Raw genomic sequence first — 27,417 nt, forward strand, 5'->3', positions numbered from 1 at the left:
AGCGTCCCCACCCCTGAGTCCACGGCTGCGGGCCCACGGACGCCCGCGAGGCTCGGGGCGGGGCGGGGCGGCTTGCCCTTCCTCCAGCGCTTAGCTGCGAAGGGCCAAGCCCGCGGAGCGGTGTGGCTGGCAGCAGTAACTTGCAAAGTTTTGAATTTTCTTTTTCCTCTTCATGTTTACATTTGATCTCAGGAAGCTGGTTAAGGTTTGCAGTTGGGCCTGGTCATCTGCCCCGACTCTAACGCGTGCAGGCTTCTGGTGAGGCCCGTGCACCGCGGTCTCCCCCGGGGCTCAGAGATGCCCTCCTCGAAATGCAGCGCTGGGCTCTGCAGCCCTTCCCTTTCAGACACCAGTGCCCAGCCTGAGCGCTCGCCCTTCCTCCCGGGCGTTTACCGGAGGTCTGGGTGCAGAGCGGGAACCGGACCACCGTCCCGGGCCAGATGAGTAAATACTCTGGCCGGGTGCCCCGTACGAGAGCTTGTGAAAGCGAGTGGACCAGAAATAGCTCAGGGTAGAAAGCTCCCAGCGGCGACGTAGGGAGAATGAGGCGCGAGCCAACTTGGTGGCCAGAAACGCACTTTTCCCTGGCTGGAGAAAGCTCCGAAAAGTAACAAGGTCTGCACGGGTGCTGGGGACGTAGCTCAGTTGGTAAGAGTGTTTGCTTACCAAGCTCAAAGCTCTGGGTCCCGGCACTCAGAGAGGTGGAGGCAGGAAGAATCAGATGTCATTGACCTTACGTCCAGAGTTCAAGCCAGCCTAGGCTACCCGAGATACAGTCCCAGAAAACAGAAAGAAAAATAAATAAATAAATAAATAACATGATATAGGAAACAATATTCCTAGGCTCTGCTCCTGAGACTGGGGTCACTTTCCGTGGAGGTGACAAAAGAGTGTGGGCTCGACAAGCCTGTATTCTCATTTGACCCTCTCATAATTAGACATGTTAACATTTTTAAGGTTTGTTTGTCTATTTATTTATTGAGGCAGAGTCTCTCTACATAGCCCTGACTGTCCTGGGACTCACTGTTTAGACCAGGCTGGCCTGGAACTCACAGAGATCCACCAGTCCCTCCCTCTCAAGTGCTGAGATTAAAGGCGTGTGTCACCATGTGCCCAAGGCTTTATTTTTACGAGTGAGTGTTTTGCCTCCATGTATGTGTGTGCACCATGTGCATGCCTGGTGCCTGGGGAGGGCACAGACCGAATTGGATCCCTTGGAACCGGAGTTACGGAAAGTTGGACAGGGCTGTGAGGGTGTCCAGTGCTCTTAAACATGGAGTCATTTCTCCTGCCCCGTGATTAGACATGTTCACATGTGTAAGACAGAATGGAGTGTAAGTGCTACAAACATGTCAGGGAAGATTTACTTCACAAGGTTAGGATTTCTGTTCCACTTTTTTGTGTTTGTTTTGAGACGGTCTGACATCACCCAATCTTGTCTGAACTCCCGAACCTCCTGCCTCTGCCTCTGGGTGCTGGAAGGCCTGAGCTGTGCCCCCACGTCCAACATCCCCTTGTTTGACATTTTTGGAGGATTAAGAGGTGTGAAAAGATGGAAGAGGGAGAAGGAATACATTAATCATAAATAGTTACAAGACAATTTAGAAAAAGGCCACATTTTAGATGGCTTGTTAGCTCATAACTTGTACTGACGTTGGTTTTTTTCCAAGTGTTAGGAATAGATCTCAGAACCTCACCAACATTATAGCCGTGTGTCACCGTACTCACTTTATTCTAATGTTAGTTTCAATATAATTCAAATATATACATCCAAAGGAAAAAGGGTATATTAAAAATCCAATCGAGAGATTGAGGATTTAGCTCTGTGTACAGGGGAGGTGGGCGTTAGGAGAGCGGCTCTCTTGGACTGGGAACATAGCTCCATTGATAGTGTTCCCCGGCATTCACAAGGTCCTGGATTAAGTGCCAGTGCCAGACAAAGTGGGCGTGGCCGCACACACGGACACCCTCGCATTCGGGAGGTGGAGCCAGAATCAGACGTTCAGAGTCAGCCTGGCTGTGTCGTCTGGGTCCAACCTGAAGCGCACGAAGACCTCGTCTTACACCAGTGAAGCAGACACGGTACCTTCATGGAAGAACAAACAGGTATCAGAGAGTCTATCTCCAAAACAAGAGAATAAAGGGCTTAGGTAGAGCTTAGCGGTAGAGCAGTGGTCTACAGTGGTGCAGGTTTTAGGGTCAGTCTCCATCACATTCAAAAAAGAAAGACTTGTTTTGAGGCAAGGTCTCTCAGGAAGCCCACCCTGTGCTCTTAGATACGTATCCTGTGTGACTTCTTTTGTTTTCTGTTTGTTTTAAATGGTCTCACTGGCTGGTCTGGAACTCACAGGGACCCCTGAAAGGAAAGAAGTCTTGATGGGTGCACAGTAGCACATCATTTCAGAAGCTCAAGTAGCTGCTGGTTCACCTCACACACTAGCTGATGTGTGGAGATGGACAATAGCTTAGGTGGGAGACCACTCATTTTCTGAGTCAACAGAAAGACAAAAGTTAGCAAAGATAAGTGTTCTGGCTACTTTCTATGTTAACCTGACACAAATTAGAGTCATCGGAGAGGAGGGAACTGCACCTGAGAAAATGCCTCCATGCGATGGGCTGTGTGTGGGCAAGGCTGTCGGGCATTTTCTTAATTATTGATTAGTAGGAGAGGGCCCAGCCCATTGTGGGTGGTCCCATCCCTGGGCTGGTGGTCCTGGGTTCTATAAGAAAGCAGGCTGAACAAGCCAAGGGGAGCAAGCCAGTAAGCAGCACTCCTCCAAGGCCTCTGCATCAGCTCCTGCCTCCCTCCTGCCTCCGGGTTCCTGCCCTGCTTGAGTTCCTGCCCTGACTTCCCTCAGTGACGGGACTGATACCTGGAAATGTAAGCAAAACAAACTCTTTCATCTCCAAGCTGCTTTTCGTCGTGGTGTTTCATCACAGTAGTAAAAAGCCTAAGACAGGAACTGTTACCAGGATTGTGGGCTAGATCCCTGACAGACCTGACTGGTAGTGTATGTTTGCTGTTGGTAGACCGTGGTGACATTTGGGCACTGGGCTAGAAGAGCACTGAGTGCTCAGAACTCAGTAGGCTGTTCTGCGGGATCTTGAAGGACACAAATATCAAGGGCAGTGCAGAACTCAAGCCTGGCTTGTGAAGTTCAGAGGGAAGCAAAGACTGCCGGCCTCTTGTGTGAAGAATCTGCTGTCTGGTCAGCAGGAGCTGAAGGATCAGCTGTGATTAACAAGAGGCCGGCACCACTAAAGGAAAATCTTTGTTTTTCTGGGAAGTTGATGCTGGTCAGCTGGGGCTGAAGAACCAGCTGTGATTTATTGAGGTAAAACGTGTTTCCTCAGAGTTAGCACACAGAAGCTGTGTTCCAGAGGCAGCCAAGGTTGAGCCTCATGCTGGCCGCGAACTTGGTAGTGTAAGAGTCACCCAACTGAGACTGCTTTGAAGGCACGAAAGGGTCATATAAGAGCAGCTGTGGCAGGCTGGAGAAGAGAGCCCAGGAGAGGCTATTGGTGAAAGCTCGCCCCAGTTGTAGCAGAAGACCCCAGCACTGTGTAGGTGCCAGTGCCAGGGGATGACCACCAAGAACAGCAGCAGTGCGGGGTGGAACCAGCCTGACCTAAAAGACAAGGTACGTGCTGCAGAGAGTGGGGCCAGAGAAGGGACACAAACCCTCGGGAGAGCCCAGCTCGGGAGCGAATCCCAGCATTGGACGCTGAGTTCTGAGGCTGAGTTGTTGGAATTTGGTTTTGCTTTATTCAGATTATAACTGTAAACTGGTTGGTCTTGAGGTAAGAAAGTAACTTGTTTTTGTTTTTTGAGACAGTGTTTCTTTGTGTAGTCCTGACTGTCCTGGCTGGAACTGGCTCTGTAGACCAGGCTGGCCTGGAACTCAGAAATCCGCCTGCCTCTGCCTCCTGAGTGCTGGGATTAAAGATGTGTGCTGCCACCACCACCTGGTCTAATTTTTTTATTTTATAGGAACCCACAGTTGATCCATTTTGAATATTTTAAATAGACTTTTGACTTCCACTGTTTGAATATTTTTAAGATTTATTTTTATGTGCATTGGTGCTTTGCCTGCATATATGTCTGTGTGAGGGTGCCAAATCCCCTAGAACTGGAGCTACAGATGTGAGCAGCCATGTAGGTGATGGGAATTGAACCTGGGTCCTCTGGAAGAGCAGCCTGTGCTCTTAACCTCTGAGCCATCGCTCCAGCCCCTAATGTTTGAATTTTTGTTTGTTTGTTTGTTTGTTTTTTGTTTTTCGAGACAGGGTTTCTCTGTGTAGCTTTGCGCCATTCCTGGATCTCGCTCTGTAGACCAGGCTGGCCTCGACCTCACAGAGATCCGCCTGCCTCTGCCTCCCGAGTGCTGGGATTAAAGGCGTGCGCCACCACCGCCCGGCAATTTGGGGATTTTTATATTGTAATGTTGATATTTATGTGTGGTCGTGGAAATGAACAAAAAAGGAAGGGTTATGACTTAATAGTGATGTGTTTGTGTGTCAAGTTGACAAGGATCATTATCTTTGGTCTGATGTCACCCTGACACAGGGTGTCATTTGAGAGATGGGAACCTCAATTGAGAAAATGCCTCCATAAGATGGGAAAGTCTGTAGGGCATTTTCTTAGTGATTGATGTTGGTGGGCCAGCCCAATGAGGGTGTTGCCATCCCTGGGCTGCCAGTCCTGTGTGCTATAAGAAAGCAGGGTGAGCAAGCCAGGAAGCAGCTCCCCTCCACGGCCTCTGAATCAGCTCCTGCCTCCAGGTTCCTGCCCTGCGTGAGTCCCTGCCCTGACTTCCTCCATCATAAAGTGTTACCTGGAAATATAAGCAGAACAAACCCTTTCCTTTCCAGCTTGATGTTGGTCCTGGTGTTTCATCACAGCAATAAAAATCCTGAGAAAGTAGTAACCCCCAATAAAAAGGATGATAATGAGGAGGTCTTACGATAGCTCACGAAGCCCTTCTTAGGCTCTTTTTATAGATCTGTGTGAGATGCAAGATATAAATAGGAAAGTTGGTTTTAACAAGTAAAGCCAGTTTCCTTTTCTAAGGCAGAAGTCACAGAATTAGCTGTTCTTTAAAATCTCCTGGGAACTTTGTATGCCAGCAAACTTGTAGATTGCTCCTCGGAGTCTGTGCTGGGGCCTAGAAATCTTGTAGTTTTTTTTAGCCCATTGGAAAGCACAGAGAACAAACTACCAAGCACATGGGTAATCCAACCCTTAATAAACAGTGATAATTTCAAAATGTACTTTTTTTTTAAAAGGTCTCTCGCTATAGTCCTGGCTGTCCTGGATTCACTATATAGACAAACTTGGAGATCTTCCTGCCTCTGCCTCCTGAGTGCTAGGGTTAAAGGCATGTGCCACCAAACTCAGCCTTCAAAATGTACTTTTAAAAAAAAAGGTTTTTGGCCAGGCGGTGGTGGCGCACGCCTTTAATCCCAGCACTCGGGAGGCAGAGCCAGGCGGATCTCTGTGAGTTCAAGGCCAGCCTGGGCTACCAAGTGAGTTCCAGGAAAAGGCGCAAAGCTACACAGAGAAACCCTGTCTCGAAAAAACAAAAACAAAAAAACAAAAAAAAAAAAGGTTTTTGGAGCCGGGCGGTGGTGGTGCATGCCTTTAATCCCAGCACTCAGAGGCAGAGCCAGGCGGATTTCTGTGAGTTCGAGGCCAGCCTGGTCTACAGAGTGAGTTCCAGGACAGGCTCCAAAGCTACAGAGAAACCCTGTCTCAAAAAACCAAAAAAATAAAAATAAAGAAGGTTTTTGTTTTTGTGGAGGTGGGTGGGTGCTAAGGTCAGAGGACAACTTGTGAGAATTGGTTCTTTCTACTGTGTGGGTTCTGGGGTCAAACTCGGGTTGTTGCAGTTGGTGGCCAGTGGCTTTAACAGATAGCCATTTTGCCCACCCACCTCAGAATGTACTTCTGTCCCCTCCCTATTTGAAATCCTTCCCTATTTGAAATCCGGCCTGTGTGTATTTTATTTTTGTTGTGAGACAGGGCTGGCCTGGGACTGGTTTATACCGGAGGAAGGCAGTGAACTCCTGATCCTTCACCTCCCAAGTGCTGAGATTACAGCATTTGCCCCCCAAACAGCTTTTTGTCGCTGGTTCTTTGTTTTTTAGAGACAGGACCTTACTCTGTACCCAGGCTGTCCTGGAACTCACTATACGGCCCACTCTATCCTTAGACTATGACGGTCCTCCGCCTTAGCCTCCTGAGTGCTGGGGTCACAGGCACCAGCCACAATGACCAGCTCTTACCAGCTTTCATGTGTTTTGATAAAGATTTGGCGGTGGGTATAGATCAGAGACTGAGCTCTTGCCCAGCATGCTGGCACAGCCCACCAGGGAGCACAGTTTCAAACATGTATTTCCTGTACTGGCCGAACTTCTGTCCAGCCACACCCAGTAGCTTGCAGATCTTCAGAGATATCCTGTCTTAGTTGCTCAGGTTGTTCCCTTGGTCTTTTATGCCCTCTTCCACCACGCACACGCACACAGATGCACACACACACACACACACACACACACACACACACACACACACACTCTCTCTCGAGCATACACACAATCACTGTCCAGCATCAAGCAGAACCAGGTCACTTGGCTCATATGCAATCCTGAAATATTTGTAGAATGAATGGATGCCTGGCAAAAGTCAAGAGTAGATATGACATTACAACTCATGTAAGCAGGGAAGGACATGGGAGGCCTGAGGGATGGCAGCATTGCCTTGCATTAAACTGTTTACATTTCCACCCTGAAACTGGTGAGGTGCTTTGACTTGCTAAGGAGGAAGTAGTCAGAGATGACTCTAGAACGTGGTAAAGATTTGAAATAGATGCTGTAAAAGAAGGGAGAGGGCTCCCTGGGCTCCAGTTAACTCAGATACTTTAAATTGAGCTTTTGAGACAAGGTCTCACTATATAGCCTTGGCTGTCCTGGAGCTCCTCAGAGATCCACCTGGGGCAGATCTCTGTCAATTTCAGGCCAGCCAGGGCCACAAAGTGAGACTTTCAAAAAACACCTCCCCAAATTTTATTTGTATGTGGATGATGTATCTGTGGGCTTATGTGTCAAGGTCACAACTTCTTCCACCTCTATGTGGGTCTAGGGCTCAAACTCAGGTCATCAAGACTTTGTGGCAAGCTGGGCAGTGGTGGCGCACACCTTTAATCTCAGCACTCGACAGGCAGATCTCTGAGTTGAGGCCAGCCTGGTCTACAGAGTGAGTTCCAGGAGAACCAGGGCTACACAGAGAAACCCTGTGTGGTAGTTTGAATGTAACTGGCCCCTATAAGATCATAGGGAGTGGCACTATTAGGTGTGGCCTTGTTGGAGGAAGTATGTCACTGTGGGGGTGAGCTTTGAGGTCTCCTGTACCCAAGCTCTGCCCGTGTGGACATAGATTCCTGCCGATGCCTGAGGATCAAGATGTAGAGCTCTCAGCTCCTTCTCCAGCACCACGTCTGCTGCACACTGCCATGTCCCACCATGGTAATAATGGCATAACCTCTGGAACTGTCAGCCACTCAGTTAAGTGTTTTCCTTAGTAGAGTTGCGGTGATCATGGTGTTTCTTCACAGCGATAGAAACCCTAACTAATAATCTGCCTTGAAAAACAAAACAACAAAAAGACTCTGTGGCAACTGCTTTTACCCACTGACTACCTTACCTACTGTGTACCTGGTGTCCAGAGTCCAGAAGAGGGCATAAGATCCCTGAGACTGGAGTCACAGACACTTGTGAGCTGTCATGTGGGTGCTGGGAATGGAACCCTGTGTCCTCTGCAAGAGCAGCCAGTGCTCTTAACTGCCCAGCCATCCTTCCAGCCCACGTGTGGGGCTTTTTGTTTGTTTGTTTGTTTGTTTTTTTAAGCTTTTTTTTTTTTTTTTTTTTTTTTTTTTGGTTTTTCGAGACAGGGTTTCTCTGTGTAGCTTTGCACCTTTCCTGGAACTCACTTGGTAGCCCAGGCTGGCCTCGAACTCACAGAGATCCGCCTGCCTCTGCCTCCCGAGTGCTGGGATTAAAGGCGTGCTCCACCACCACCCGGCGCTTTTTTTTTTTTTTTTAAGATTTATTTATTTTTATTATGTATACAGCATGTATGACTGCAGGCCAGAAGAGGGCACCAGATCTCATTACAGATGGTTGTGAGCCACCATGTGGTTGCTGGGAATTGAACTCAGGACCTCTGGAAGAACAGTCAGTGCTCTTAACCTCTGAGCCATCTCTCCAGCCCCCTTGTTTGTTTGTTTGTTTGTTTTTTTCAAGACAGGGTTTCTCTGTAGCCCTGGCTGTCCTGGAACTCACTCTGCAGACCAGGCTGGCCTGGAACTCAAGAGATTCACCTGCCTGTGCTTCCCGAGTGCTGGGATTAAAGGCGTGGGCCACCACCACCTGGCTGCATGTGTGTTTTTAAATATTTAGACTTATTTTTGTGTATGGGCACTTTTTTTTTTTTTTTAATTTTTTCGAGACAGGATTTCTCTGTGTAGCTTTGGAGCCTGTCCTAGAACTCAGTCTGTAGATCAGGCTGTCCTGGAACCTAGAGATCCATCTATCTTGCCTTCTGAGTGCTGGGATTAAAGATGTGTGCCACCACCGCCTGGTTCACGTATGGGCATTTTGCCCTCAGATATGTACATGCACCATGTACATGCCTGGTGCTCAGTGTCCAAGAGGGGAGGAGAGAGCATCGGATCCCTTGGAACTGGAGTCAGACTGCTGTGAGCCACCAGGTAGGTAGTGGGAACCGAAGTTGGTCCTGGGCAAGAGCAGTATTTATTTTGAGACAGGGTCTCTTTATAGCCCTGGCTGTCTGGAACTCTATCAGGCTGGCCTCCTGTGTACTGGGATTAAAAGCATGCACCACGATGCCTGCCAGACTTTAACTGCTTTCTGTTAAATTTCTAGTTCCCAGCTGACTTCCTTTTACATCTTGTTGACTATAACTGGGTCATAAACCAAGTCAGAGAGGGGGCTGGGAAAGCGTTAACTCCTTAGGGCTAGTGCACTGCCCACAGGAATGCCGGAGGACTGTGTGTGGGGAAAAGGGGAAAGTCTGGCCAGATGACCGAGTTGCCACACTCACTTAACTACTCATAGTTTGGGTCAATAAAGCCATATTCCAAGAAGGGAGTAGCCGGTCTGTCACTGTTAAAAGTGCATTGTTTGGGGGCTGGCTAAGGCTATAGCTCAGTGGTAGAGCATTAGGCTGGCATGTGTGAAGCCCTGGGTTTGCACCCTAACTACACACACACACACACACAGTGAAAACGGCTGGGCATGCTGAAGTGTGCTTGTAATTCCAGAACTCTGGAGGCAGAGGCAGGAGGACTGTTTAAGGCAAGCCTGGGCTGTGCAGCAAGATGTTTCAAAACTATTTCCTGGGGAGATAGCTGGCTATACAAGCATAAGAACCTGAGTTTGGGCCGGCACATAGGAGGCGGCAAATCTCAATGAGATCGAGGGCAGCCTGGTCTACATAGCAAGTACCAGGCCAGCCAAGGGCACATGGTAAGATCCTATCTCAGAAGACAAGAGCCGAGGACCTGCAGAATGGTTCAGTGGGTAAGGCTGACTACCTTGATTCCTAGACCCACAAGGCAGAAGGAGAAAACTAACTCCTCCAAGTTGTCCTCTGACCTTCACATACATAGAGCTACCGGTACATGTGCACATGTACACACACACTAAATCACTGCGATAAAATGAAAAGCGAAGGTGGCCGGTTGAGGGACAGCAGTTGACTTCTGACCTCCATACACACACTCAAGCATACCTGCAACACATGAATGCATACATACACCACAAGCCAGGTCCAGTGGCATAGACCTGTAGTCTCAGCCACTTGGGAAGCTGAGGCAGGAGGATCACAAGATCAAGGCTAGTCTGGACAACTTGGGGAGACTGCCCCCCTCAAAATTAAAAGAACTAAGGCTGTATCTCATCGGTAGAGCTAGCATGCATAAGATCCTGGGTACAGAAAAAAACAAAACTGTTTTGAGAAATAAGTATATTTAATTCCACAACAGCTGATTCTTCATATCCCTTTTAAAACAAAGAGTGATTATTTTTAGATTTACTTTGTGAATGTTTTGCCTGTATGCATGTGTACACCACATGCATGCCTGTTGGATCCCCTGGAACTGAGGTTACAGACAGTTGTGAGCTACCATGCGGGTGCTGGGGATCAAACCTGGGTCCTCTGCTAACACAGCAAGTGCTTTTAACCACTGAGCCAGCTCTCCAGCCCCTCCTGAAAACTTCATCCTCACATTTAAGGACAACTGTGTACTGTGTTGTCTCATGGCCGCTGTATAATCTAGTACTCCTCCTGTCTTTTGTAGCCTGACTTGAAGCTTGGGAAAGAGTAAGAGCCTTCCAGAATAGAAGTGTGCCAAGTCTTCTGGTTTTCTAGAAATTTAATTAAAGTGGTGAAGTAGCAGCCAGGCGGTGGTGGCACACACCTTTAATCCCAGCACTTGAGAAGCAGAGGCAGGCAGATCTCTGAGTTTGAGGCCAGCCTGGTCTATAAGTACCAGGACAGCCAGGGCTACAATAAAGAAAAAAAAAAAAAAAAAAAAAAAACAGAAAAAGTGAAGTAGGTCGAGTGTTGCTGGGGGATGTCCTTCTGTACGCTGTGAATATATGTTCCCATTGGTTAATAAGCTGCTTTAGCCTATGGCAAGGCAGCTTAGAGGCAGGTGGGAAATCCAAGGAGAGAGACAGGAAAGAGAAAGGCAAGTGGGAGAGATACCAGACCGCCATCCTAGGAGTAACATATAATGGGATGCAGGTAAAGCCAGGGAACACATGGTGATACATAGATTAATAGTTATGGGTTGAGTTAAAGTATAAGAGCTAGCTAGCAAGAGACCTGCCATAGGTCATACAGCTTATAATTAATATTAAGCCTCTGCATGATTATAAGCAGCTGAGGGGCCAGGCAAGACTGGAGGAACACAGGACCTCAGGGCCAGGCAGTACCTGAGAAAATTTACTACTACAGAGTGTCTTTTGAAATCATATATAACAAAACCTCTGGTTATATTTCTAAACAGCAGGTCTTGGGCTATATATATCTTTAGAGTTTGAGGCCATGCTGGGCTACAGTCTGACTCTGTCTTAATAAAAAAAAAAAATAATAGTAACAAAAAAACAGGCCAGTTGTAGCAGTGCACACCTGTGATCCCAGCACTCGGAGGAAAAGAAGTTCAAGGTCATCCTCGGCAGCCTGGGATACAGGAGACCCTGTTTCAGTGAAGAGAAAACTCCTGCAAGGTGAGTAGATCCAGATATGAAATATTTCTCAGCTCTCAGATGGCCCTAAAGCCATTTTGGACGTGGCTGCTGTCCTTGACACTAGGAGCCTTGTGCTGTGGTGGGACTTGGTGGTTTAGGGATGGTGGTGGTCGGTAGATGAGCTCCAATCTCCCCTGACACCCTGATACCTCACACAGGAGCCTTTGCCATCTCAGTGGGACCAAGTCTCCTGGTTACGGCAGTCTCACAGGTTTCAACTAAGTAAACAGACCTTTTCAAATTGAATGAAGGCTTTTGACGGTTGGAGAGATGTGACGGATAGGTTGGAGTTCCCATCTTTAAGGGAAAGGGCCACAGTTGGTTTGAGCTTGATGTTTAATAGAATATATAGTGGATTGACAGGTGGTACAGAACCCAATAACAGATTAGACAGAGCTTACAACCTCTGCGCTTGGTCCAAACACCAGCCCTGCTGTCCAGAGTCCTTTCTGCCCATCTGAGTGTTACCACGTGGGGCTTCAAGACCAATTCTAATGACTTGGAGGTGGATAGGACCTAAGTGTTCCCACTCCCCACCAAGTGAACCAGACATGTAGCCATCATAGCATGGATATTTAAGAGTGGATTGAGTAAGGCAGGGTGAAGCCGTACATTTTCTACATGCAGTCCAAGAGGTAAGCCTGTCTACCTTCACACCCACATGTATTCTTCCTGGTGCTCAGGCTCTAAGATGAGCATGGCCCTGGGCAAGGATGACGTGCAAGTTTGTGAAGCACTGTTTTCCTGTTTTTTATTATGTAAAAAAAAGAGCTTTCCAAAGGCTGTGTTTGGCATGAGCTCATACCACTCACTGCCAGTGCTGCCGGTGGCCAGGCACAGGTGCGTGAGGCCCTGAGGAGTTGGGGGAGAGAGTGAGGTGCAGGCAGAACAGGAACGAGCCAGCGTAGGTCCCTGCCCTAGGAGCCCAAAGGATAAAGGCCGTGCAGTAAGGGGTTATAGACGATCCTCTTTGGTCAGGCAAAGACCCTGATACGGGCCCAGAAGGCAAAGGGCTCAGGCTCAGCCCTGGAGCTAGCGGTCGGCTCACCACACGGAGGCAAGGGGCGCTGCAAGAAGACAGACGTCAGGCTGTCGTCTCCAGCTCCTAGGGACCGCCCTTGTCTCTGTCATCCATCAGGTCATACCTGGGGGACAAGGACAGAGCTCAAGCAGAAGAAAGACTCACATCTGTCTGTCCAGGCTGGCTGGAACTCAGTTCTCCAGCTCCCCACAGGCTGGGACCACAGCCATGAGGCCAGTTGTCTTCTCTCATAAGTGAAAGACAGGCCTGTAGCTTCTGTGCTTAACGGAATCCACGACATCTCTTTTCTTCCTGTGATTGGGATTTCCCCACTGCACCTAACCAGCCCCGCCCACTCCCACCCACTCCTTCCAGACACTCACCACTGGGCTGCACCCTGGGAGAGGTCGATCTCAGCCAGATCCAGCTGCACCTGGGTGAGAGGACGGCAGGGGCAAGAGGTCACTTTGATATTTCCAAAGAGCTTGTCACATGACCTCAAACAGCAGTAGAGAGGATAGGGTCACTTCCCAGGTGGCACCCTGGTTGTCCCCTCCTGAACAGGCAGCGGTGGCTCCAGCAGCTTTAATTCTTGCCTCTTACCTTCCCCAGAAGCTCACGCTCTCTTGACATGAAGGAGGAGTTTGACTTCACAGAAACATCGAGCTTTCGCCTGAGAGACCCATCCAGCGGCAGCTCCCACTCAAACCTGGGAAGGCACTAGGTATCAGAGCCCAGCTGACGGCCCGCCTCTCCGTGTCAACGCCCCTTCACTGACCGTTCGTTGAAGTCGGGGTTGAGGGTCCTCTTCTTCTGAGAGGTCTTCCTCTTGGTGCCTCGATTCTTGTCCGGCAGCAGCAGCAGCGACACGTAGGGGTCCGGGAGATCGCGGCCGTTTTGCCGAAGGGCCCTGCAACAGAGGGTGTGGGCACTGAAGCGCCCGAGGGGCACTGAGGATGCGGGGACCGCAGAGGAGGACAGGTGGGCAGGGTCTCACCGGCAGCTGTGAACAATGCTGACCAGCTTCTGCTCGTCGCTGTGGTACCAAACCGTCAGTCTCACCTGGCCCAGAGGCCCAACAGGAGCCTCCGAGGGGCTGTGGGAAGACGGACAGATGGCATCTAGGAAACCCGTGAGTCAGACTTCATATTCTTGCCTGCACACCACTTCATGGCAGTCTTACCTGTCACCATGCGGGAGGCGATGCCTGACCTCCAAGACTGGGGAGGTGGCGTGAGCGGGGGCCCCCGGGGCCTCGGGTTCCTCACTGAGAGAGGAGGCGCTGTGGCTGTGGGCTTCCACTCCGGAGTGCTGGGACACCAGGATCTGGGGGCAGGAGAGCTGTGAGCTGGGCGTCTCCTCACTAGAAGGGCACCACCTCTGCTCCCACCCTTTGGGGTTCAGCCCTGAGCCGCCAGGCCTCTGCCCACCCGGGTACTCACCCCCAGCTGTGCTCTTATTAGCACCTGGCCCTGACCGTTACTGAGCGCAAACCAGTTGTCCAAGCAGAGTCGGTCTGCCTGGAGCAGCTCGGAGAGAGGCAGGGATACGGAGCCCAGGGTGCCGGTCCCTTCACCCCGAACCTGTGGGGCAAATGCACTGGTCAATTATTGAAGCTTGGCATTTATGAGCCAAACACTGGGGTGGTTTTGGCGAGAGTCCCCTTAGGGAGGAACAGTACATTACAGCTGCTAGCCCCACCCCCCGAAAATAGCCTCATCCAGGCTGCCTTCAGATCCTTGTGATCCTACCTCAGCCTCCCCCAGGGCTGGGATTACAAGTGTGTGCCACCATGGCTAGCTTTTCCTAACTTAGTCTCTACCTTCTGCTTCATAAGCTCTCACAGGTTTACCAGTAGTACCAGCAGAGTGGAAAAAAGAACGGCAAAAACTAAAAGTCAGTCGCCAGGCGTGGTGATGCACACCTTTAATCTCAGCACTCAGGAGGCAGAAGCAGGTAGATCTCAGAGTTTGAGGCCAGCCAGGGCTACATAGTCTCAAAAGGGAAAAAAAAAGGCCTGGGGATGTAGCTCAGTCGGCAGTCAAGTGATGTCATCCAAGGCCGTCCTCTGACCTCCACATGTCTGCAGTGTGAACACTCCTCAAAAACGCTTCTGATCTTCCTGCCTCCACCTCCCAAGTGCAGAGAGAGTCACAGGTATGCACCGACCACCTCCAGCCCAAATTCTTTTTTAGTGCTGGGGACTTAGCATGCTACGCTAGCACTCTACCAGAGCTACATCCCAAATCCTTAGCATGATATTGAGAGGTCCCTGTTCTATTATAAGTCTCTCTATAATAAGTTTTTATTCTTTTTTTTTTTTTTGTTTTTTCGAGACAGGGTTTCTCTGTGTAGCTTTGCGCCTTTTCCTGGAACTCACTTGGTAGCCCAGGCTGGCCTCGAACTCACAGAGATCCGCCTGGCTCTGCCTCCCAAGTGCTGGGATTAAAGACATGTACCACCACCGCCTGGCTTTCTTCCATTTTTTCCCCTCACCCTGCAGGGCATTCCTGTTTTATGTGTGTATCTATGTGTGTGTAAGCTGCCCAGTCCGGAGGCTGAGACCTGTCACTGACCTCTCTCCAGACTGGTTGGGTAAAGCCTATCTTCCCTTAAGTTCAGACGTCTCCCAAGGATGCTTTTCTCACTGCCCCACCTCATCTGGTGGGACCTCGCCTTCTCTCCCCTCACCTTTACACTCAGTTACACTTCTGTAAGTATTCTCTGGTTACTGTCCTCCCGTAACAGAGTGACCCCCCAAGGTTAAGGACACAAGTGTCCTTCCTTCCTCTCCCTCCCACCCCTTTTTTCTTTTGTTTTGAAACAGGGTCTTTCTAGCCCGGACTGGCTTTGAACTCAGGGCAATCCTCCTGCTTTAGATTCCCAAGTGATTACAGGTGTGTGCCATCAAGGGCTTTCGCAGGGTCTGTGGATGGAGTCTGCAGTACCTGAAGCTCCAGGCTCTCGGCATGTGGCTTCCTGATGAGAAAGGAAGCACTCTCCTCCCAGATAGGGGCTGACGTTTGGGAAACAGTCTGTTGGAGATGAGGGTTATGATCAGTGGTGGGTACTCAGTCTTCCGGCCTCTTCCCTCCCACTCTGGGCAGTGAAGGATCCTCATTACAAAGCATTTTCTCCTACCTTGGTTTTATGGGAAGTCTCTCCCACAGTGAGGGTAGCATAAGGGCTGGGAGGCTTGGTGCCTTTTCGGAGCTGGAAGGACAGTATCAGTTATGAATTTACAAATTAAAGCCATAACCACCTCTCCTTTGCATTTCATAGCCCCCACCCTCACCTCATGGCTTTGGATAAATAATCTCACCCCAGCACCATCCTCCAGGGGGACCACTTACTCTCCCAAATCTACAAGGTGCACTCACACCCAAGGGAACCTGAAGAGGGGCCACAAGGGCCACGAAGCTACCGGGGCTGGGAGCTGCTCACCGGCAGATCTTCCGCCCGTTCCAAGTAGACAGAGAGCAGGGCTGCCGCCAGCTCTGAACTCTTCTGAGTCTGGATCAGACTGTTGACCTGCAGCACCTGGGACACAAGGCGGGCTGTGGAGGGGGCTGACAGACGACCTCACCCCGCTCCATCCTGTCTCAGATGTTCTCCTCACCTCTTCTAACTCAGCAGCGGTAGGTCTAGGGGTCAGCCGCTCCAGGCGCAAGTGTAGGCGGCCAGATGGGACATCCTCCAGGGTCAGCCACTGCAGAGACAGGCAGGGAAAGTCTTGAGGATGAGAGGATAGGCATGATGGAAAAGGGGGCGTGGGTCTCACCTCATGCTCACCTCGTCAAGGAAGCCACTGTTGAGGACTGTGGTGAGACTCACTTTGTACCTGTAAAGAACGAAGACAAGGGGCTGATGGTCAATACCACAGCCTGTGGGGCCCAGCATTATCCACCTGAGCTCCCTCCTACCTGCCCAAAAAGTCATCCTTGTCCAGGTCCTTATCAAAGACCTCAATCTCAAGCTCTTGGCCTGGAATCGATGTGACAATCACCTAATGGAAGAAAACAGGCAGATAAAGGGATTTCTCTCTTCCTCTTCAAATGACTGCCCACGGAGGATTGGTAGCACTGGGGGGCAGACAGGAGTCCAGGCCAACCCAGTTCTGACCTCAAAAACCTCATTCCATCGGGGATTGAGATCTTCCCGAACAACATGGGTCCGGAAGCTTCTCCCTGCCACCTTCAGCTTGACGTAGGGGTCTGATTTGCCCTTCACCAATCCCCCCAAGAAACGGTCTTTGGCAATTAGGTCCTGAGCCTCTAATACATGGATCCGAAGAACATTCTGCAGGAAGGACAGATGGGGCAAGGCCTCAGAACCAGCCCTGGCACACAGGCTTGGCGAAGTGTGGGCAAACAGGACCTTCTCTACCTCAGTCCCAAAGTGGCTGTGAGGCGTTGTGTGGCAGGGCCGAGGTGGGGCATCCACACTGCTGCCCGCCTGGAGGCTGTCCCTGTCCAGGTCCTGGGCACCAGGTACAGTGGGGAAGCAGATCTCCGATGAATCTAAGTATAAGATCTGTGAAAGACAGTGTGATTGCAGCTGATCACCGAGCAGGCTGGAGGACAGCAGGGGCTCTAGGGATCTGGCTCCCTTGCCTTGACTGGGCTCATCTCACTCTGTGAGACGTGAACAGAGGTCAATGTGAGGCTAGGCCTTTGATCTGAATGTGCCCCCCTTCCATGCTCTGACTACCAGGGGATCCACAGGCCTCCCCAGCACCCAGCGCTTCCGCCACCACCATACCCGCATGACCAGTTTCATGTAGAGCCTGGAGTTTGGGCCTGAGCTGCTGAGCTGGAACCACTGGTCCAGGGTGAGTTCAGAGGCCGTCAACAGGCGAGCCAGAGGGAGAGTTAGCGCCCCTAAAGTCAGGGCCCTGGAGTCGTCCTTCACCTGGCACACAGGAGGGGTGAGGCAAATGTGAACTGAGGAAGCTGTAACAGGACTCCACCCTTCCCCTCCAGACAGTTACAAACCTTTTGTTTCCCTCGGGGCATCTGTCATCTTTTTCAACACCACTGTCGTCCTACCTTTCCTTGTTCCGTCCCGAGGAACTTCTCATTCCCTCCCTCCTGCCTTGTTCAACCCTACTTGTCTCTCCTTTAGACTCAGTTGAAATCTTAGTTCCTTCACAAACTCTACAAATGTTTGGGGAAAAACTGTTCCTTGTGTGTGAATGCATGACTTACATGGAATGTGTCCCATGCACACGTGTACGGGTCAGAGGGCAGTTTTGTGGAGTTGGATCTCTTCCTACCTTTATGTAGATTCTGGGGATTGAGCTCCAGTCACCAGGCTGTATATCTTCACCCACTGAGCCAGGGCTTTGCTACCCACCCCACCCCCCCCACCCCCGTCTCCAAATCCGACCTGCTCTAGCCCCCCATGTCTTCCCTGGCCATCCTCAGAGGCTGTACAGTCAGCACCTCTGTGTTTCCTCTATAAAACTGACCAGTAAGCAAGGAACCTATGACCCTGGCTTTCATGACTTTTCTATGACCCTTAGAATGTTCATTTTACTGGGACACAATTTGCACACCATAAAAATTACTCATTTCAAGTACAGAGTTACCAATTACAAAAATCAATTCTAGGCCTGGTGTGGTAGCACACACCTTTAGACACTAAGGCAGAGAGGCAGGTGGATTTCTGAGTTTGAGGCCAGCCTGGTCTACACAGTGAGACCCTATCAAAAAACAAAACTGGACGTGGTGGCTCACGCCTTTAATCCCAGCACTCGGGAGGAAGAAGCAAGTGGGTCTCTGGGACAAGCAGAGCTTGGTTGAGAGACCCTGTCTGAAAACAAAAACCCTAATCTAATGTCAAGAACAAATGAGGCCTTGAATTAATCCCCAGCATCTTACACACACACATCTAAGGAACACAATGTACCATAATACCTCGGGGAGGCAGGGTAAGGCAGCTCTCACCTGTACATCAAGCTCCTGGCTTCGAGGGTCTTGCAGGAAAAACCGGAAAGCTTCTTCCCATACCGGGCAGTTGGTGCCGTAAGCCGCCTGAGGTGATGATAAGTTAAGGACAGGGACCAGCATCATTCCAGCTGGAGCACCCTGAAGAGGAGCCTGAGCCTTACCTTGCTCTCGTGGGTCACGTCCTGAACGGACAGTTGTACCATGGGGTTGGGCTCCTTGTTCCCCTTCTTCAGCTGTGGGGGTAGAATTTAGACGTCATCCATGGAGTGTCGGGTGTCGGGTTTGATGAAGGAAGGGGGGGGGTCGGCAGACCTGACCCCTCCTTAGAGCCTCCGTGCTACCCCTCCGCAGGCGGGGGCATCTGCGTCCTCAGCCGAGGAGGGGGCACCCTTTCTTTCCCCAAGGCTCTGGTCGTCACTCTAAAAGCCAAACTCACAGGAAGGTCCTGGGCCCGATCCAGGTAGACAACCAGGATAGCAGCTGATGGGGGGTCGGGTCGGGAAGTGATGCCCCGGTTCCACTGCAGAACCTGGGAGGAGGTACCAGTGGTCAGACCTCGTCCTCCTGACCCCCACACCCCACACGTCACCCCTGCCTGCCTCCTGCTTCCTAGGCAGCTTACCTGGTCCAGTTTTTCTGCGTCTCTCAAAAGGGCTAGCCATTCTAGCCTCAAATGAACTTGGCCTTGCCCACCCTGTAGAGGGTACCACTGCAGGGAGTTGAAGAGAGTGAGACGTAGGGATCAGACACCTACCTAGCCATCCTCCACCAAGGCAGCAGCTATCAGTTGCCCATAGGTCACTCCCACATCCCTCTTCTCCCAACTTACATCATCCAGGACTCCAGCCTGTAATACCTTCCCCACATCCAATTTCATTCTGGAAAGGGGTGGGGGTAGGAGGGGAGGAGACGGGGCAGTGAGGAGAAAAGGGGAATGATAAGTAGTAGTGACTCCGTCTCCTCCCACTCACCATCCAGGAATAACCAGAGAATCCTTTTTTATTTACGTTTAAAAATTCTGTGTGTGGGTGTACATGTGTAAGTGAAGGTGCCTGGGAGGTCAGGGGACTGGAGTTATAGGAGGTTGTAAGCCTCCCATGGGTGCTAGGAATTGAACTTGGGTCCTCTGCAAGAACAGTACATATGCTTAACGGCTGAGCCATCTCTCTGGCCCCAAGAGGATCTTACTGTGTGAGAGAAAGGGGGGTGGTGGGGGGGGAGAGTGTGTGTGTGAGCGTGTGTGTGTGCGCGCGCGCGCGCGTGCGCGCACTCCCATGCTCTACCACCTCCAGAGTCTTCGGAGTACTGGGACTTTAGAATCTAAAATTGGCAGCCTCACCTTCCCAGAAAATCATCTTTATCGGGATCTTTGTCAAACACCTCCACCTCGATCTCCTGTCCTGGGACCTCGTGCACTATCACCTGAAGAACACAGTGGACTAAGGTCTCATGAGCTGCAGCTGTGAGGGCCGTCCAATCAGCAGCTTCTGCCACCGCCACCCACCCCCCACCCCCCCACCCCCGGTCCTCAGCTTCCTACCTCGTACGTCTCTCCCCAGTGAGGGTTGAGGTCCTCATCTATGACGCGGCTGCAGAATGTCTGGGTGCCCACACGGACGAGTGCATAGGGGTCTGATTTGCCCTCAATCAGGCCTTTCACGTACTTGTCCTTGGAACTCAGCCCTCGGGCAGCCAGGAGGTGAATCCGAATAATGCCCTGGGGTTAGGAGCCAACTGGTGAGCAACTAAGAACCTAGGCACAGGGCCCTTGAGAGAGGTCAGCTACTCAGATACCATACCCTGGGTAGTGGGGAACGCAGCTGGGCCACATCCTGAAGGTCGGGTACCAGGGGCACCAACAGTCGGTTGGGTAACACAAGGAAAGCAGCGATGGAGTCCATGATCATGGTGTCAGAGAGCGAGCTGAAAGGGAAATAGAAAAGAAAAGGGCTCACGTTCTAGGCCCCCACACACCCCTCAGCTGTGTTTCCTCCTGCAGAGAGAGATTACAATCTTTTAAGTCTCACTGTATATCCCTGGCTGGGTCAGGATTTGTTATGTAGCCCACGCTGGCACTGAACTCCTCCAACCCCCAGCTGCTGGATTACAGTTTAGGAAGTAGCTTTTTTCTAATTACATTTGTTTCATACGCATGTGCTCATGCATGCCACAGGGTTATGTGTGGAGGTGTGAGGCCAACCATTCGGTACCCATCAGGCTTGGCAGCAAACGCCTTTGCCCATCTCACTGAGCCTTCTCACCAGCCTTGCTTGCTCTGTTTCCCCGTTCTGAAACTTCCCTGGAGTTTACGTCCAACCTCCCCAACTGCAGTGAGGTCTTGCAGGCACAGGTTTCGGTTTCACTGCTTTGCATCCCTGAACCCCCAGCCCCAGGCTGGGATAAAGGTGCCGAATACCTAAGTCCTGGGATGTCCAGCAGATTGGTCATCCCTGTCCAGTTGATGTCCAGCGTCTGGAAGAAAAGGACAGAGTCGGGACGGATCCTAGGGCGTACAGTCACACTCAGTCTCCTCAATCCCCACAGCTACCTCCTGTACCTCCTCCTCTCCCGCCCCCCACCAGCCTGCCTCCCGCCCCCCACCAGTGTTCTCTCTTACCGGGCGTTTGATAAAGAACATCGACACAGCCCCCACGATAGGAAGGTCCCCGGTGAGTGGCTCCAGAATCACCCGCAAGACTCCGTGTAGCTAGAGAAGAGCAAGGAGACCAAAGTCTTCCCCGGAAGAGGCCCTGTGTCCTCCCCCACTTCCCAGAGCCCGTGAAACTCAGGGCAGACTCTGCGGTGAGGCCCCTGACATCCGCCCACCTGCATGCCCTTGAGTCCTGCTTTGCAGAAATACTTCTTCACCTCCACGTCGATCTGCACATCACCTACATAGCTGGCAGGCAGCGAGGAAAGATCAAAGGTCAGAGCTAGGCTTCAGTGGAGAGCGGGGCGCGTGAAGCGGCCAGGACGCGTGGACCCAGACCCACCCACAGGGAGTGGGGAGGGGGCCAGTTACCTGACGTTCAAGTCCAAGAGAATCTGATCTTTTCTCTGACTAGGGTGAACCTTGACTCCGATGATGCGTACTGGCTAAAGAGAGAGGAGATCTCAGAGGCAGGAGGAAAGAGGAACATCTCAGCCCTTGGGGTGCCTCCCAACCCTTATCCATTTCCTCCCATGCGGACCTTTTCACCCAGCTCCACTCGCGTAAACGTGAACGTCTGCAGATGGGGGTTGGCGCCCCGGACAGCTGGCGCCACCGTTTCCGCCAGGAGCTTCTCCATGTACTGGCCTAGGAAGGGCCACACCTGGGCCACAATCTGGGAGGGAAGGGGACAATCAGAGGAGAGCCTGCTTTCCCGCCAAAGCAGTGGTTCTCAACCTGTGGGTCACGACCCCGGGGGCTTCTAAGACCATCAGAAAACACAGATGTTTACGTTACGGTTCATAACAGTAGCAAAATTACAGTTATGAAGTAGCAAGGAAAATACTTTTATGGTTGGGGGTCACCACAGCATGAGGAGCTGTACTAAAGGGTCGCAGCACTAGGGAGGTTGAGAACCACTGGTCTAAAGGCAAGTTCCACCTGGGCATGACAGCACATCGCTGTTTTCTGAAGAGTGATGCTGAGCTGCGAGGATCAGGACTCTGAGGCCACCTTTGGGGCAGTCATCCCCGTGGGCAGCTTTGAGGACTAGGCTCTGAACTGAAGTGTGGGAAGGCCTCGACTCGGGGAAAATCAAAACCAAGACAGTCCTCACCTTGTTCAGCCATTCAGCCTTTTCCACATCTGGGAAGCTGACCTGGAAGTGAGGACGGCAGAGTCAGGGACAAGCATGCTCTGCATGCCTCCTAAACGGCCAGTGACCGCACACGGAGGACATGGAGCATGTCCCTCTAGCAGGGACTCCTCACACCCAGGGGCTGGGTGGGCTGGGGCTTCTTCCCTCCCTCTTTCCCTCTTCCTTCCTCTTGAAGCAAAATTTGAGTTTGTTAAGAGGTTTTGGCTGGGCATAGGGACACAATCCTATATTCCCAACACTTGGAAGGTAGAGGCAGGAGGATTGGAGTTCAAACCTAGCCTGGGCTATATGAGGCTATGTATCATTTAAAAAAAGAAAGACAGCACAAAGTTGTTTTGTTTGTAGACAGAGTCTCATGATGAAGCCCTGGCTGTCCCAGAACTCACTACATAGACCAGGATGGCCTCCAGCTCACAGAGATCCACCTGCTTCTGCCTCCCAAGCGCTGGGATTAAATATGCCACCACGCCCAGTAAGATAAAGGTTTTAATACAGATTTATGCTTAAAACCCTGGGGGCAGGAGACTTCTGTCCTTAGAATTTGGGCACACAGGCTTCTTTAACAAGGAGGAGCTGGTAGGATGCAGGACTGCATCTATAGATGCTTCAAATAGGGAAGAGATGCGAAATGGCAGCTTCTGGGGCAGGAGAGGGAGAGGGGGAGGGGGAGGAGTCTTAAGAGAAGGGCACATTCTTTCAGGAGGAGAGCCTGTCAAATCGGAGCTCTAGGGAATCCTGGGACGAAGAAGTCCTGGTTCCTTTGTCCAGCCTGCCCTGCTCCCCTGGGAGTGGGCGTGGGCTCTTGTATAGGAAGGTGAATAAGAAACCGACCCTTTGATAACTTAGGGAGGGGCTGGAAGAGCTACTTTAGGCCTGGTGCGCTAGAGCCTGCGCAGGCCTCCGCAGAGGTCTCCGTCGGTCTCTCTCTCTCTCTCTCTCTCTCTCCCCCCCCCCCCCTGGGTGACTCCTTTTACGGGAAAGGACACCTGTGCTCTGCATGGGTGGGGGTGGGGGTGGGAGAGGATTAATTCCCCTGAGAAGGAGTAGGGGTAACAGTTGCTGCATGGGGTAGACAGAACCACCTCTTCCTTTTTCTCTCCAGGGCATGGTAAGTGTGACTCTGTTTGCCACTCTCTACCTAACTGGCACCTCTACTGGGAAGGGTAGGGAGGGTACCAGGGAGGAAGGAGCTCAGCTTTAGCAAGGCCAGAGAGAGGCATCTGTTTCAGCCCAGGAGGGCCTGGGTCCGCTGAGCAGGCGGGCGAAGGCTGCCCACAGTCCGGAAAAGGGTGGGGCCGCCCAGGGTGCGAAGGGAGAGCGCAGCGGGAACTAAAGCAGCCTCACTACCCTCTTCCCGGCACCCCCCTCCCTTGGCCCAGCAGCTGCCTTGGCTGCCCTGCAGCCCGGCTGCCCCGAGACCAGAAGGCGACTGCGGTGGGTCCTTTCCAGGTGCTGAACAATGCTGGCGGGGCTGGGTGGGTCCCAGCGGGCACCTGGGAACACGGCAGGAAACGGGGAAACCCTCATGCCCTGAAGTCGATAAAAAGCCTTGAAAGAGCTAGCAAAGGCGAGGGAACCTCCCCCGGGCGGCCTCGGGGGTGGGGCGGAGGGATCCCCAGAGGCAGCGTGGCCAAGGCGCGAGTGGCCCCAGAAGTCGGGGACGGGGAGCGTTCCCCACGCTCGCCCGGGAGGGAGCCGGGGCTGGGACCGCCGGAGCCGGAGCAGGCTGCGGGAGAAGTCCCGATTCCGTGGAAGCATCCGCTCTGCGGCAAGGGTGGGCGGAGAGTGTGGGCGGGCGGGCGGTCCGGGAGTGGCGCGTCCCGGCAAGCCAGCGCTAACGGGACGGCCGGGGCAGAGTCTGGGGGCCGCGGTCCCGGGAGCTGACTCCACGGGCAGGGAGAGCCCGAGCCGAAGCACTAGGCAGAGCTGTACCGACTGCACCAAGGGCAGTGAAGTGGCAACTCACCCAGGCAGGTAATTCCCGGTCGCTCATGTACAGCGTTTTCGCCGTGATCCGCTCCTCGTCATCCAGCAGCTGCCTCGCTGCCCGCAGGCTCCGTGCCTTCCCATCGCGGACCCGGCGCCAGCCCAGGTAGAGCGCGAGGCCAAAGAGCACGAAACCCACGCTGAGACCCGCTGCCCCCGCCAGGTACACCGGCACCAGCACCAACAGGCGCCGCCCGAAGGAAGTCAGCACGGCCAGGGCCTCGCTCGCTGCGCCCGGGCCAGCAGGTGGGACCCCGGAGGAGCCCGGGTCCCTCGCGGGGTCGGCGGCCGGGGGCTGCCCCGCGGGCCCGGGGCCCGCGTCCTCTTCTTCAGGGGAGCGCTCCATGGGGCAGCCTCTGGGAGTACTCTGCCTGCAGCTCCGTGTCTGGTCCAGCGCCTCCCCCCCGGGATATATAGTGCTCCCGGGGACCTCCAGCCACGCCACGCCCCTGCCCCTGCCCGTTGGGGTTGGTTCGCGCCGCGCAGACCGGGGAAGCTGGAGGGCTTGGGGTGGCAGGACCTCGGTGATTGGACCAGCGGGTCAAGATGGGAGGGCTGGGTGGCGGGAAAAGGAGGAGGAAAGAAACCAAAAGGCAGTCTTTGATTGGCCATAGGAAGGACAGGGCGTGGCGTCCCACCCAAAGGGGCGGGAGCAACTGCTCCTCCCACGTGGGATTGGAGCGCCTGTGGAGTGACGTCATGCAGAGCCGCTACTCTAATTACTGAGTTCCGAGCGAGCTAGTCTGGAGGGCTTGCCCCGGGTCAGTATCGTCTCTCTACCCATTTCAGGTGGTTGTTGGGCAGTGCTGGTCCGAATCTTACATTTTCTTTGTCAACTTTCCCAAGTTTGGGGTCTCAGAATATTCTTTATCTTCTGAGCTTTTCCTGGCTGCCCTTACAAAACGCGAGGGAAATGACCCTATTTGGAATGGAAGCCTGGGACTGCCAACCTATTGATCCTGTCCTCAGTCCCCTACCTTGTCTGTGAAATGAAACAACTAAAGAGCCGGAGAATTGGAATTGGAATTCTGATACTCCAGCCTTGTAGGAAGTGGGCAAGGGGAGAAGAGACATAACAAATGAGGTTTTGTTTCTTTTTAGAATCTCGGGGTTAGTCATCTCTATCACAGAGGGCAAACGAAGACTAAACCGACACCAGACGCCGAAAGTGGGGGAGGTTCCCACTGCAGCAGCAATTACATTTTCCAATAATTTCCTGATGCTAGGTATCTTAGTTAGGGTGACTGTTGGCTTCCATGAAACACCACAACCAAAAGCAAGTTGGGGAGGAAAGGTCTATTTGGCTTACACTTACACATCGTAGTCCATCAGTGAAGGAAGTCGGAACTCAGGAACTCAGAAGACAGGAACTGAGAAAGAACCTGGAGGCAGGAGCCGATGCAGAGGCCATGGAGGTCGCTGCTTACTGACTTGCTCCTCACGGCTTGCTCAGCCTGCTTTCCAATAGAACCCAGGACCACCCACCGCGGGCTAGGTTCTCCCCATCAATCACTAATTAAGAAAATGCTCTGGCCGGGCGGTGGTGGCGCACGCCTTTAATCCCAGCACTCGGGAGGCAGAGCCAGGCGGATCTCTGTGAGTTCGAGGCCAGTCTGGGCTACCAAGTGAGTTCCAGGAGAGGCGCAAAGCTACACAGAGAAACCCTGTCTCAAAAAAACCAAAAAAAAAAAAAAAAAAAAAAAAAAGAAAAGAAAATGCTCTACAGGCTTGCCCACAGCCCCATCTAATGGAGGCATTTTCTCAATCCAGGTTCCCTCCTCTCAGATGACCCTCGCTTGTGTCAAGTACACATAAGACGTTGGGAATGTCTAAGGATTCTAACACTTCTCACAGGAAAATGTATTATGCTGAGCAGGATGGCTCGCGGCGGTAATCCCAGTATTTGGGAGGCTAAGGCAGCCTGAGAGACACAGCAGAAACCAAGGGAAGGAAGGAATGCAGAAAGGAGGGAAAGAGGAAGGGGGGCCTGGGGGCTGGGAGACGGCTCAATCCGTACAGCCCGTGAGGACCTGAGCTCAGTCCTCTGCACCTACAAACAAAAGCTCGGTGGTAAAGAAAGGCCTTTGCTCCACAAGCCTGGGGACCTGAGTTCAGATCCCCACACTCCTGTAAAAGCATTTGGGAACCTTCAGGCAATGGGAGGTGGAAACAGGAAACTCTCCAAAGGCTCCAGAGCCAGCTAGCCTGGTTTATGAAGAAGCAGAGCAAGCCTGCCTGAGAAGTAGAGAGGTAAGGGCTGACATCTGAAGGATGAACTCTGACCTCCACATGGGCCCCCCAAAACACACACAGCTGAGTGTGGCAGCATGTGCCTGAATCCCAGCTATGGGAAGACGGAGAGGAAGATTTCAAGGGCTTGCTGACCGGCCAGACTAGCCCACTTAGAAGTTCCAACTTCAGTGAGATGTGTTCTCAAAAAAATAAGGCAGAGAGCCGCCGCAGAGACGGCGCTCTGGGTGAAGGCACGTGCCACCAAGCCTGACGAGCTGAGTCCAGTGCCCCAGACCCATGTGGCGGAAGTGGAAAGCCAACTCCTGAGCGCTGTCCTCTGACCTCTGTCCTCTGACCTCCCCGTGCACCCTGTGGTACACAGACGGCTTTAATAAATGATCTCACTATGTTGCCCTGGCTGGCCTGGAACTCATTATGTAGACCAGGCTGGCTTTGAACTCACAGAAATTGCAGAAATCCCACTGCCTCTGCCTCCCAAATGGTGAGATTAAAGGTATACACCACCAAACCTGGTCTTTTGAAAAAAAATTATTATTATTTTTTTTTTTTTTTTGGTTTTTTCGAGACAGGGTTTCTCTGTGTAGCTTTGCGCCTTTCCTGGAACTCGCTTTGGAGACCAGGCTGGCCTCGAACTCACAGAGATCCGCCTGGCTCTGCCTCCCGAGTGCTGGGATTAAAGGCGTGCGCCACCACCGCCCGGCAAAAAAAAAAATTATTTTTATGTGTAGTGTGTGCATGTGTAGGTCAGAGAATATCCTTGTGAAGTTCTCTTTCCACCTTTATATGGAATAGAAATATGACATAGTCACACACATACATACATATATATATATATGTTGTATATGCATGCTGAGCTCCGAGGACAGCTTTCAGGAGCCGGCCCTTCCACCCTGGGCTCCAGGGCTTGAACTCAGGTCATGGGCTTTGCAGCTTCTGCAAAGCTCGGTATAATAGAGTTGTGGGCTTTTTCATTGTTTTGTGTGAAAAAAGATTTTTCATTATTTCTAATCGTGTGCATATGTGCCTGTGTGCGGATGTATGTGTGCAGGGGCCTGAGGAGGCAAGA

The 27,417-nt window shown here is 52.0% G+C and overlaps 1 protein-coding gene and 1 long non-coding RNA gene across 2 annotated transcripts; one reads left to right on the forward strand and one right to left on the reverse strand.

Moving 5' to 3' along the window:
- The first annotated feature begins 11 nt into the window (after positions 1 to 11).
- LOC128119928 (uncharacterized) lies at positions 12 to 13,076 on the forward strand. Its single transcript, XR_008221729.1, has 3 exons — positions 12 to 3,641; positions 8,508 to 11,310; positions 12,965 to 13,076. It is a non-coding gene; the product is annotated as an uncharacterized LOC128119928 (long non-coding RNA).
- Esyt1 (extended synaptotagmin 1) lies at positions 11,650 to 24,617 on the reverse strand. Its single transcript, XM_052753665.1, has 31 exons — positions 24,079 to 24,617; positions 22,071 to 22,112; positions 21,495 to 21,629; positions 21,326 to 21,399; positions 21,130 to 21,202; positions 20,921 to 21,010; positions 20,720 to 20,775; positions 20,103 to 20,226; positions 19,844 to 20,020; positions 19,643 to 19,725; positions 19,133 to 19,181; positions 18,926 to 19,012; positions 18,740 to 18,832; positions 18,465 to 18,536; positions 18,301 to 18,387; positions 17,114 to 17,263; positions 16,739 to 16,885; positions 16,475 to 16,651; positions 16,276 to 16,358; positions 16,145 to 16,193; positions 15,972 to 16,061; positions 15,797 to 15,892; positions 15,494 to 15,565; positions 15,301 to 15,387; positions 13,795 to 13,935; positions 13,536 to 13,678; positions 13,350 to 13,448; positions 13,131 to 13,262; positions 12,956 to 13,061; positions 12,736 to 12,785; positions 11,650 to 12,476 (listed from the first exon to the last, which is right to left on the reverse strand). Exons 1-31 carry the CDS (start codon positions 24,442 to 24,444, stop codon positions 12,437 to 12,439), a joined length of 3,270 nt encoding a protein of 1,089 aa, XP_052609625.1. The 5' UTR covers positions 24,445 to 24,617; the 3' UTR covers positions 11,650 to 12,436.
- Between the last annotated feature and the right edge of the window lie 2,800 nt (positions 24,618 to 27,417).

This window comes from Peromyscus californicus, unplaced genomic scaffold (assembly GCF_007827085.1).
Source record: "Peromyscus californicus insignis strain IS unplaced genomic scaffold, ASM782708v3 Scaffold_24__1_contigs__length_46423439, whole genome shotgun sequence".
NCBI classification, from domain to species: domain Eukaryota; kingdom Metazoa; phylum Chordata; class Mammalia; order Rodentia; family Cricetidae; genus Peromyscus; species Peromyscus californicus.

Coding starts and splice junctions, on each gene's coding strand:
- Esyt1 (XM_052753665.1), bottom strand. CDS start 24,444: ATGGAGCGCTCCCCTGAAGAAGAGGACGCGGGCCCCGGGCCCGCGGGG. Junction 22,113..24,078: donor ACCGGGAATTACCTGCCTGG/GTGAGTTGCCAC, acceptor CCTCACTTCCAG/GTCAGCTTCCCAGATGTGGA. Junction 13,449..13,535: donor CGCCTCCCGCATGGTGACAG/GTAAGACTGCCA, acceptor GTCTTCCCACAG/CCCCTCGGAGGCTCCTGTTG.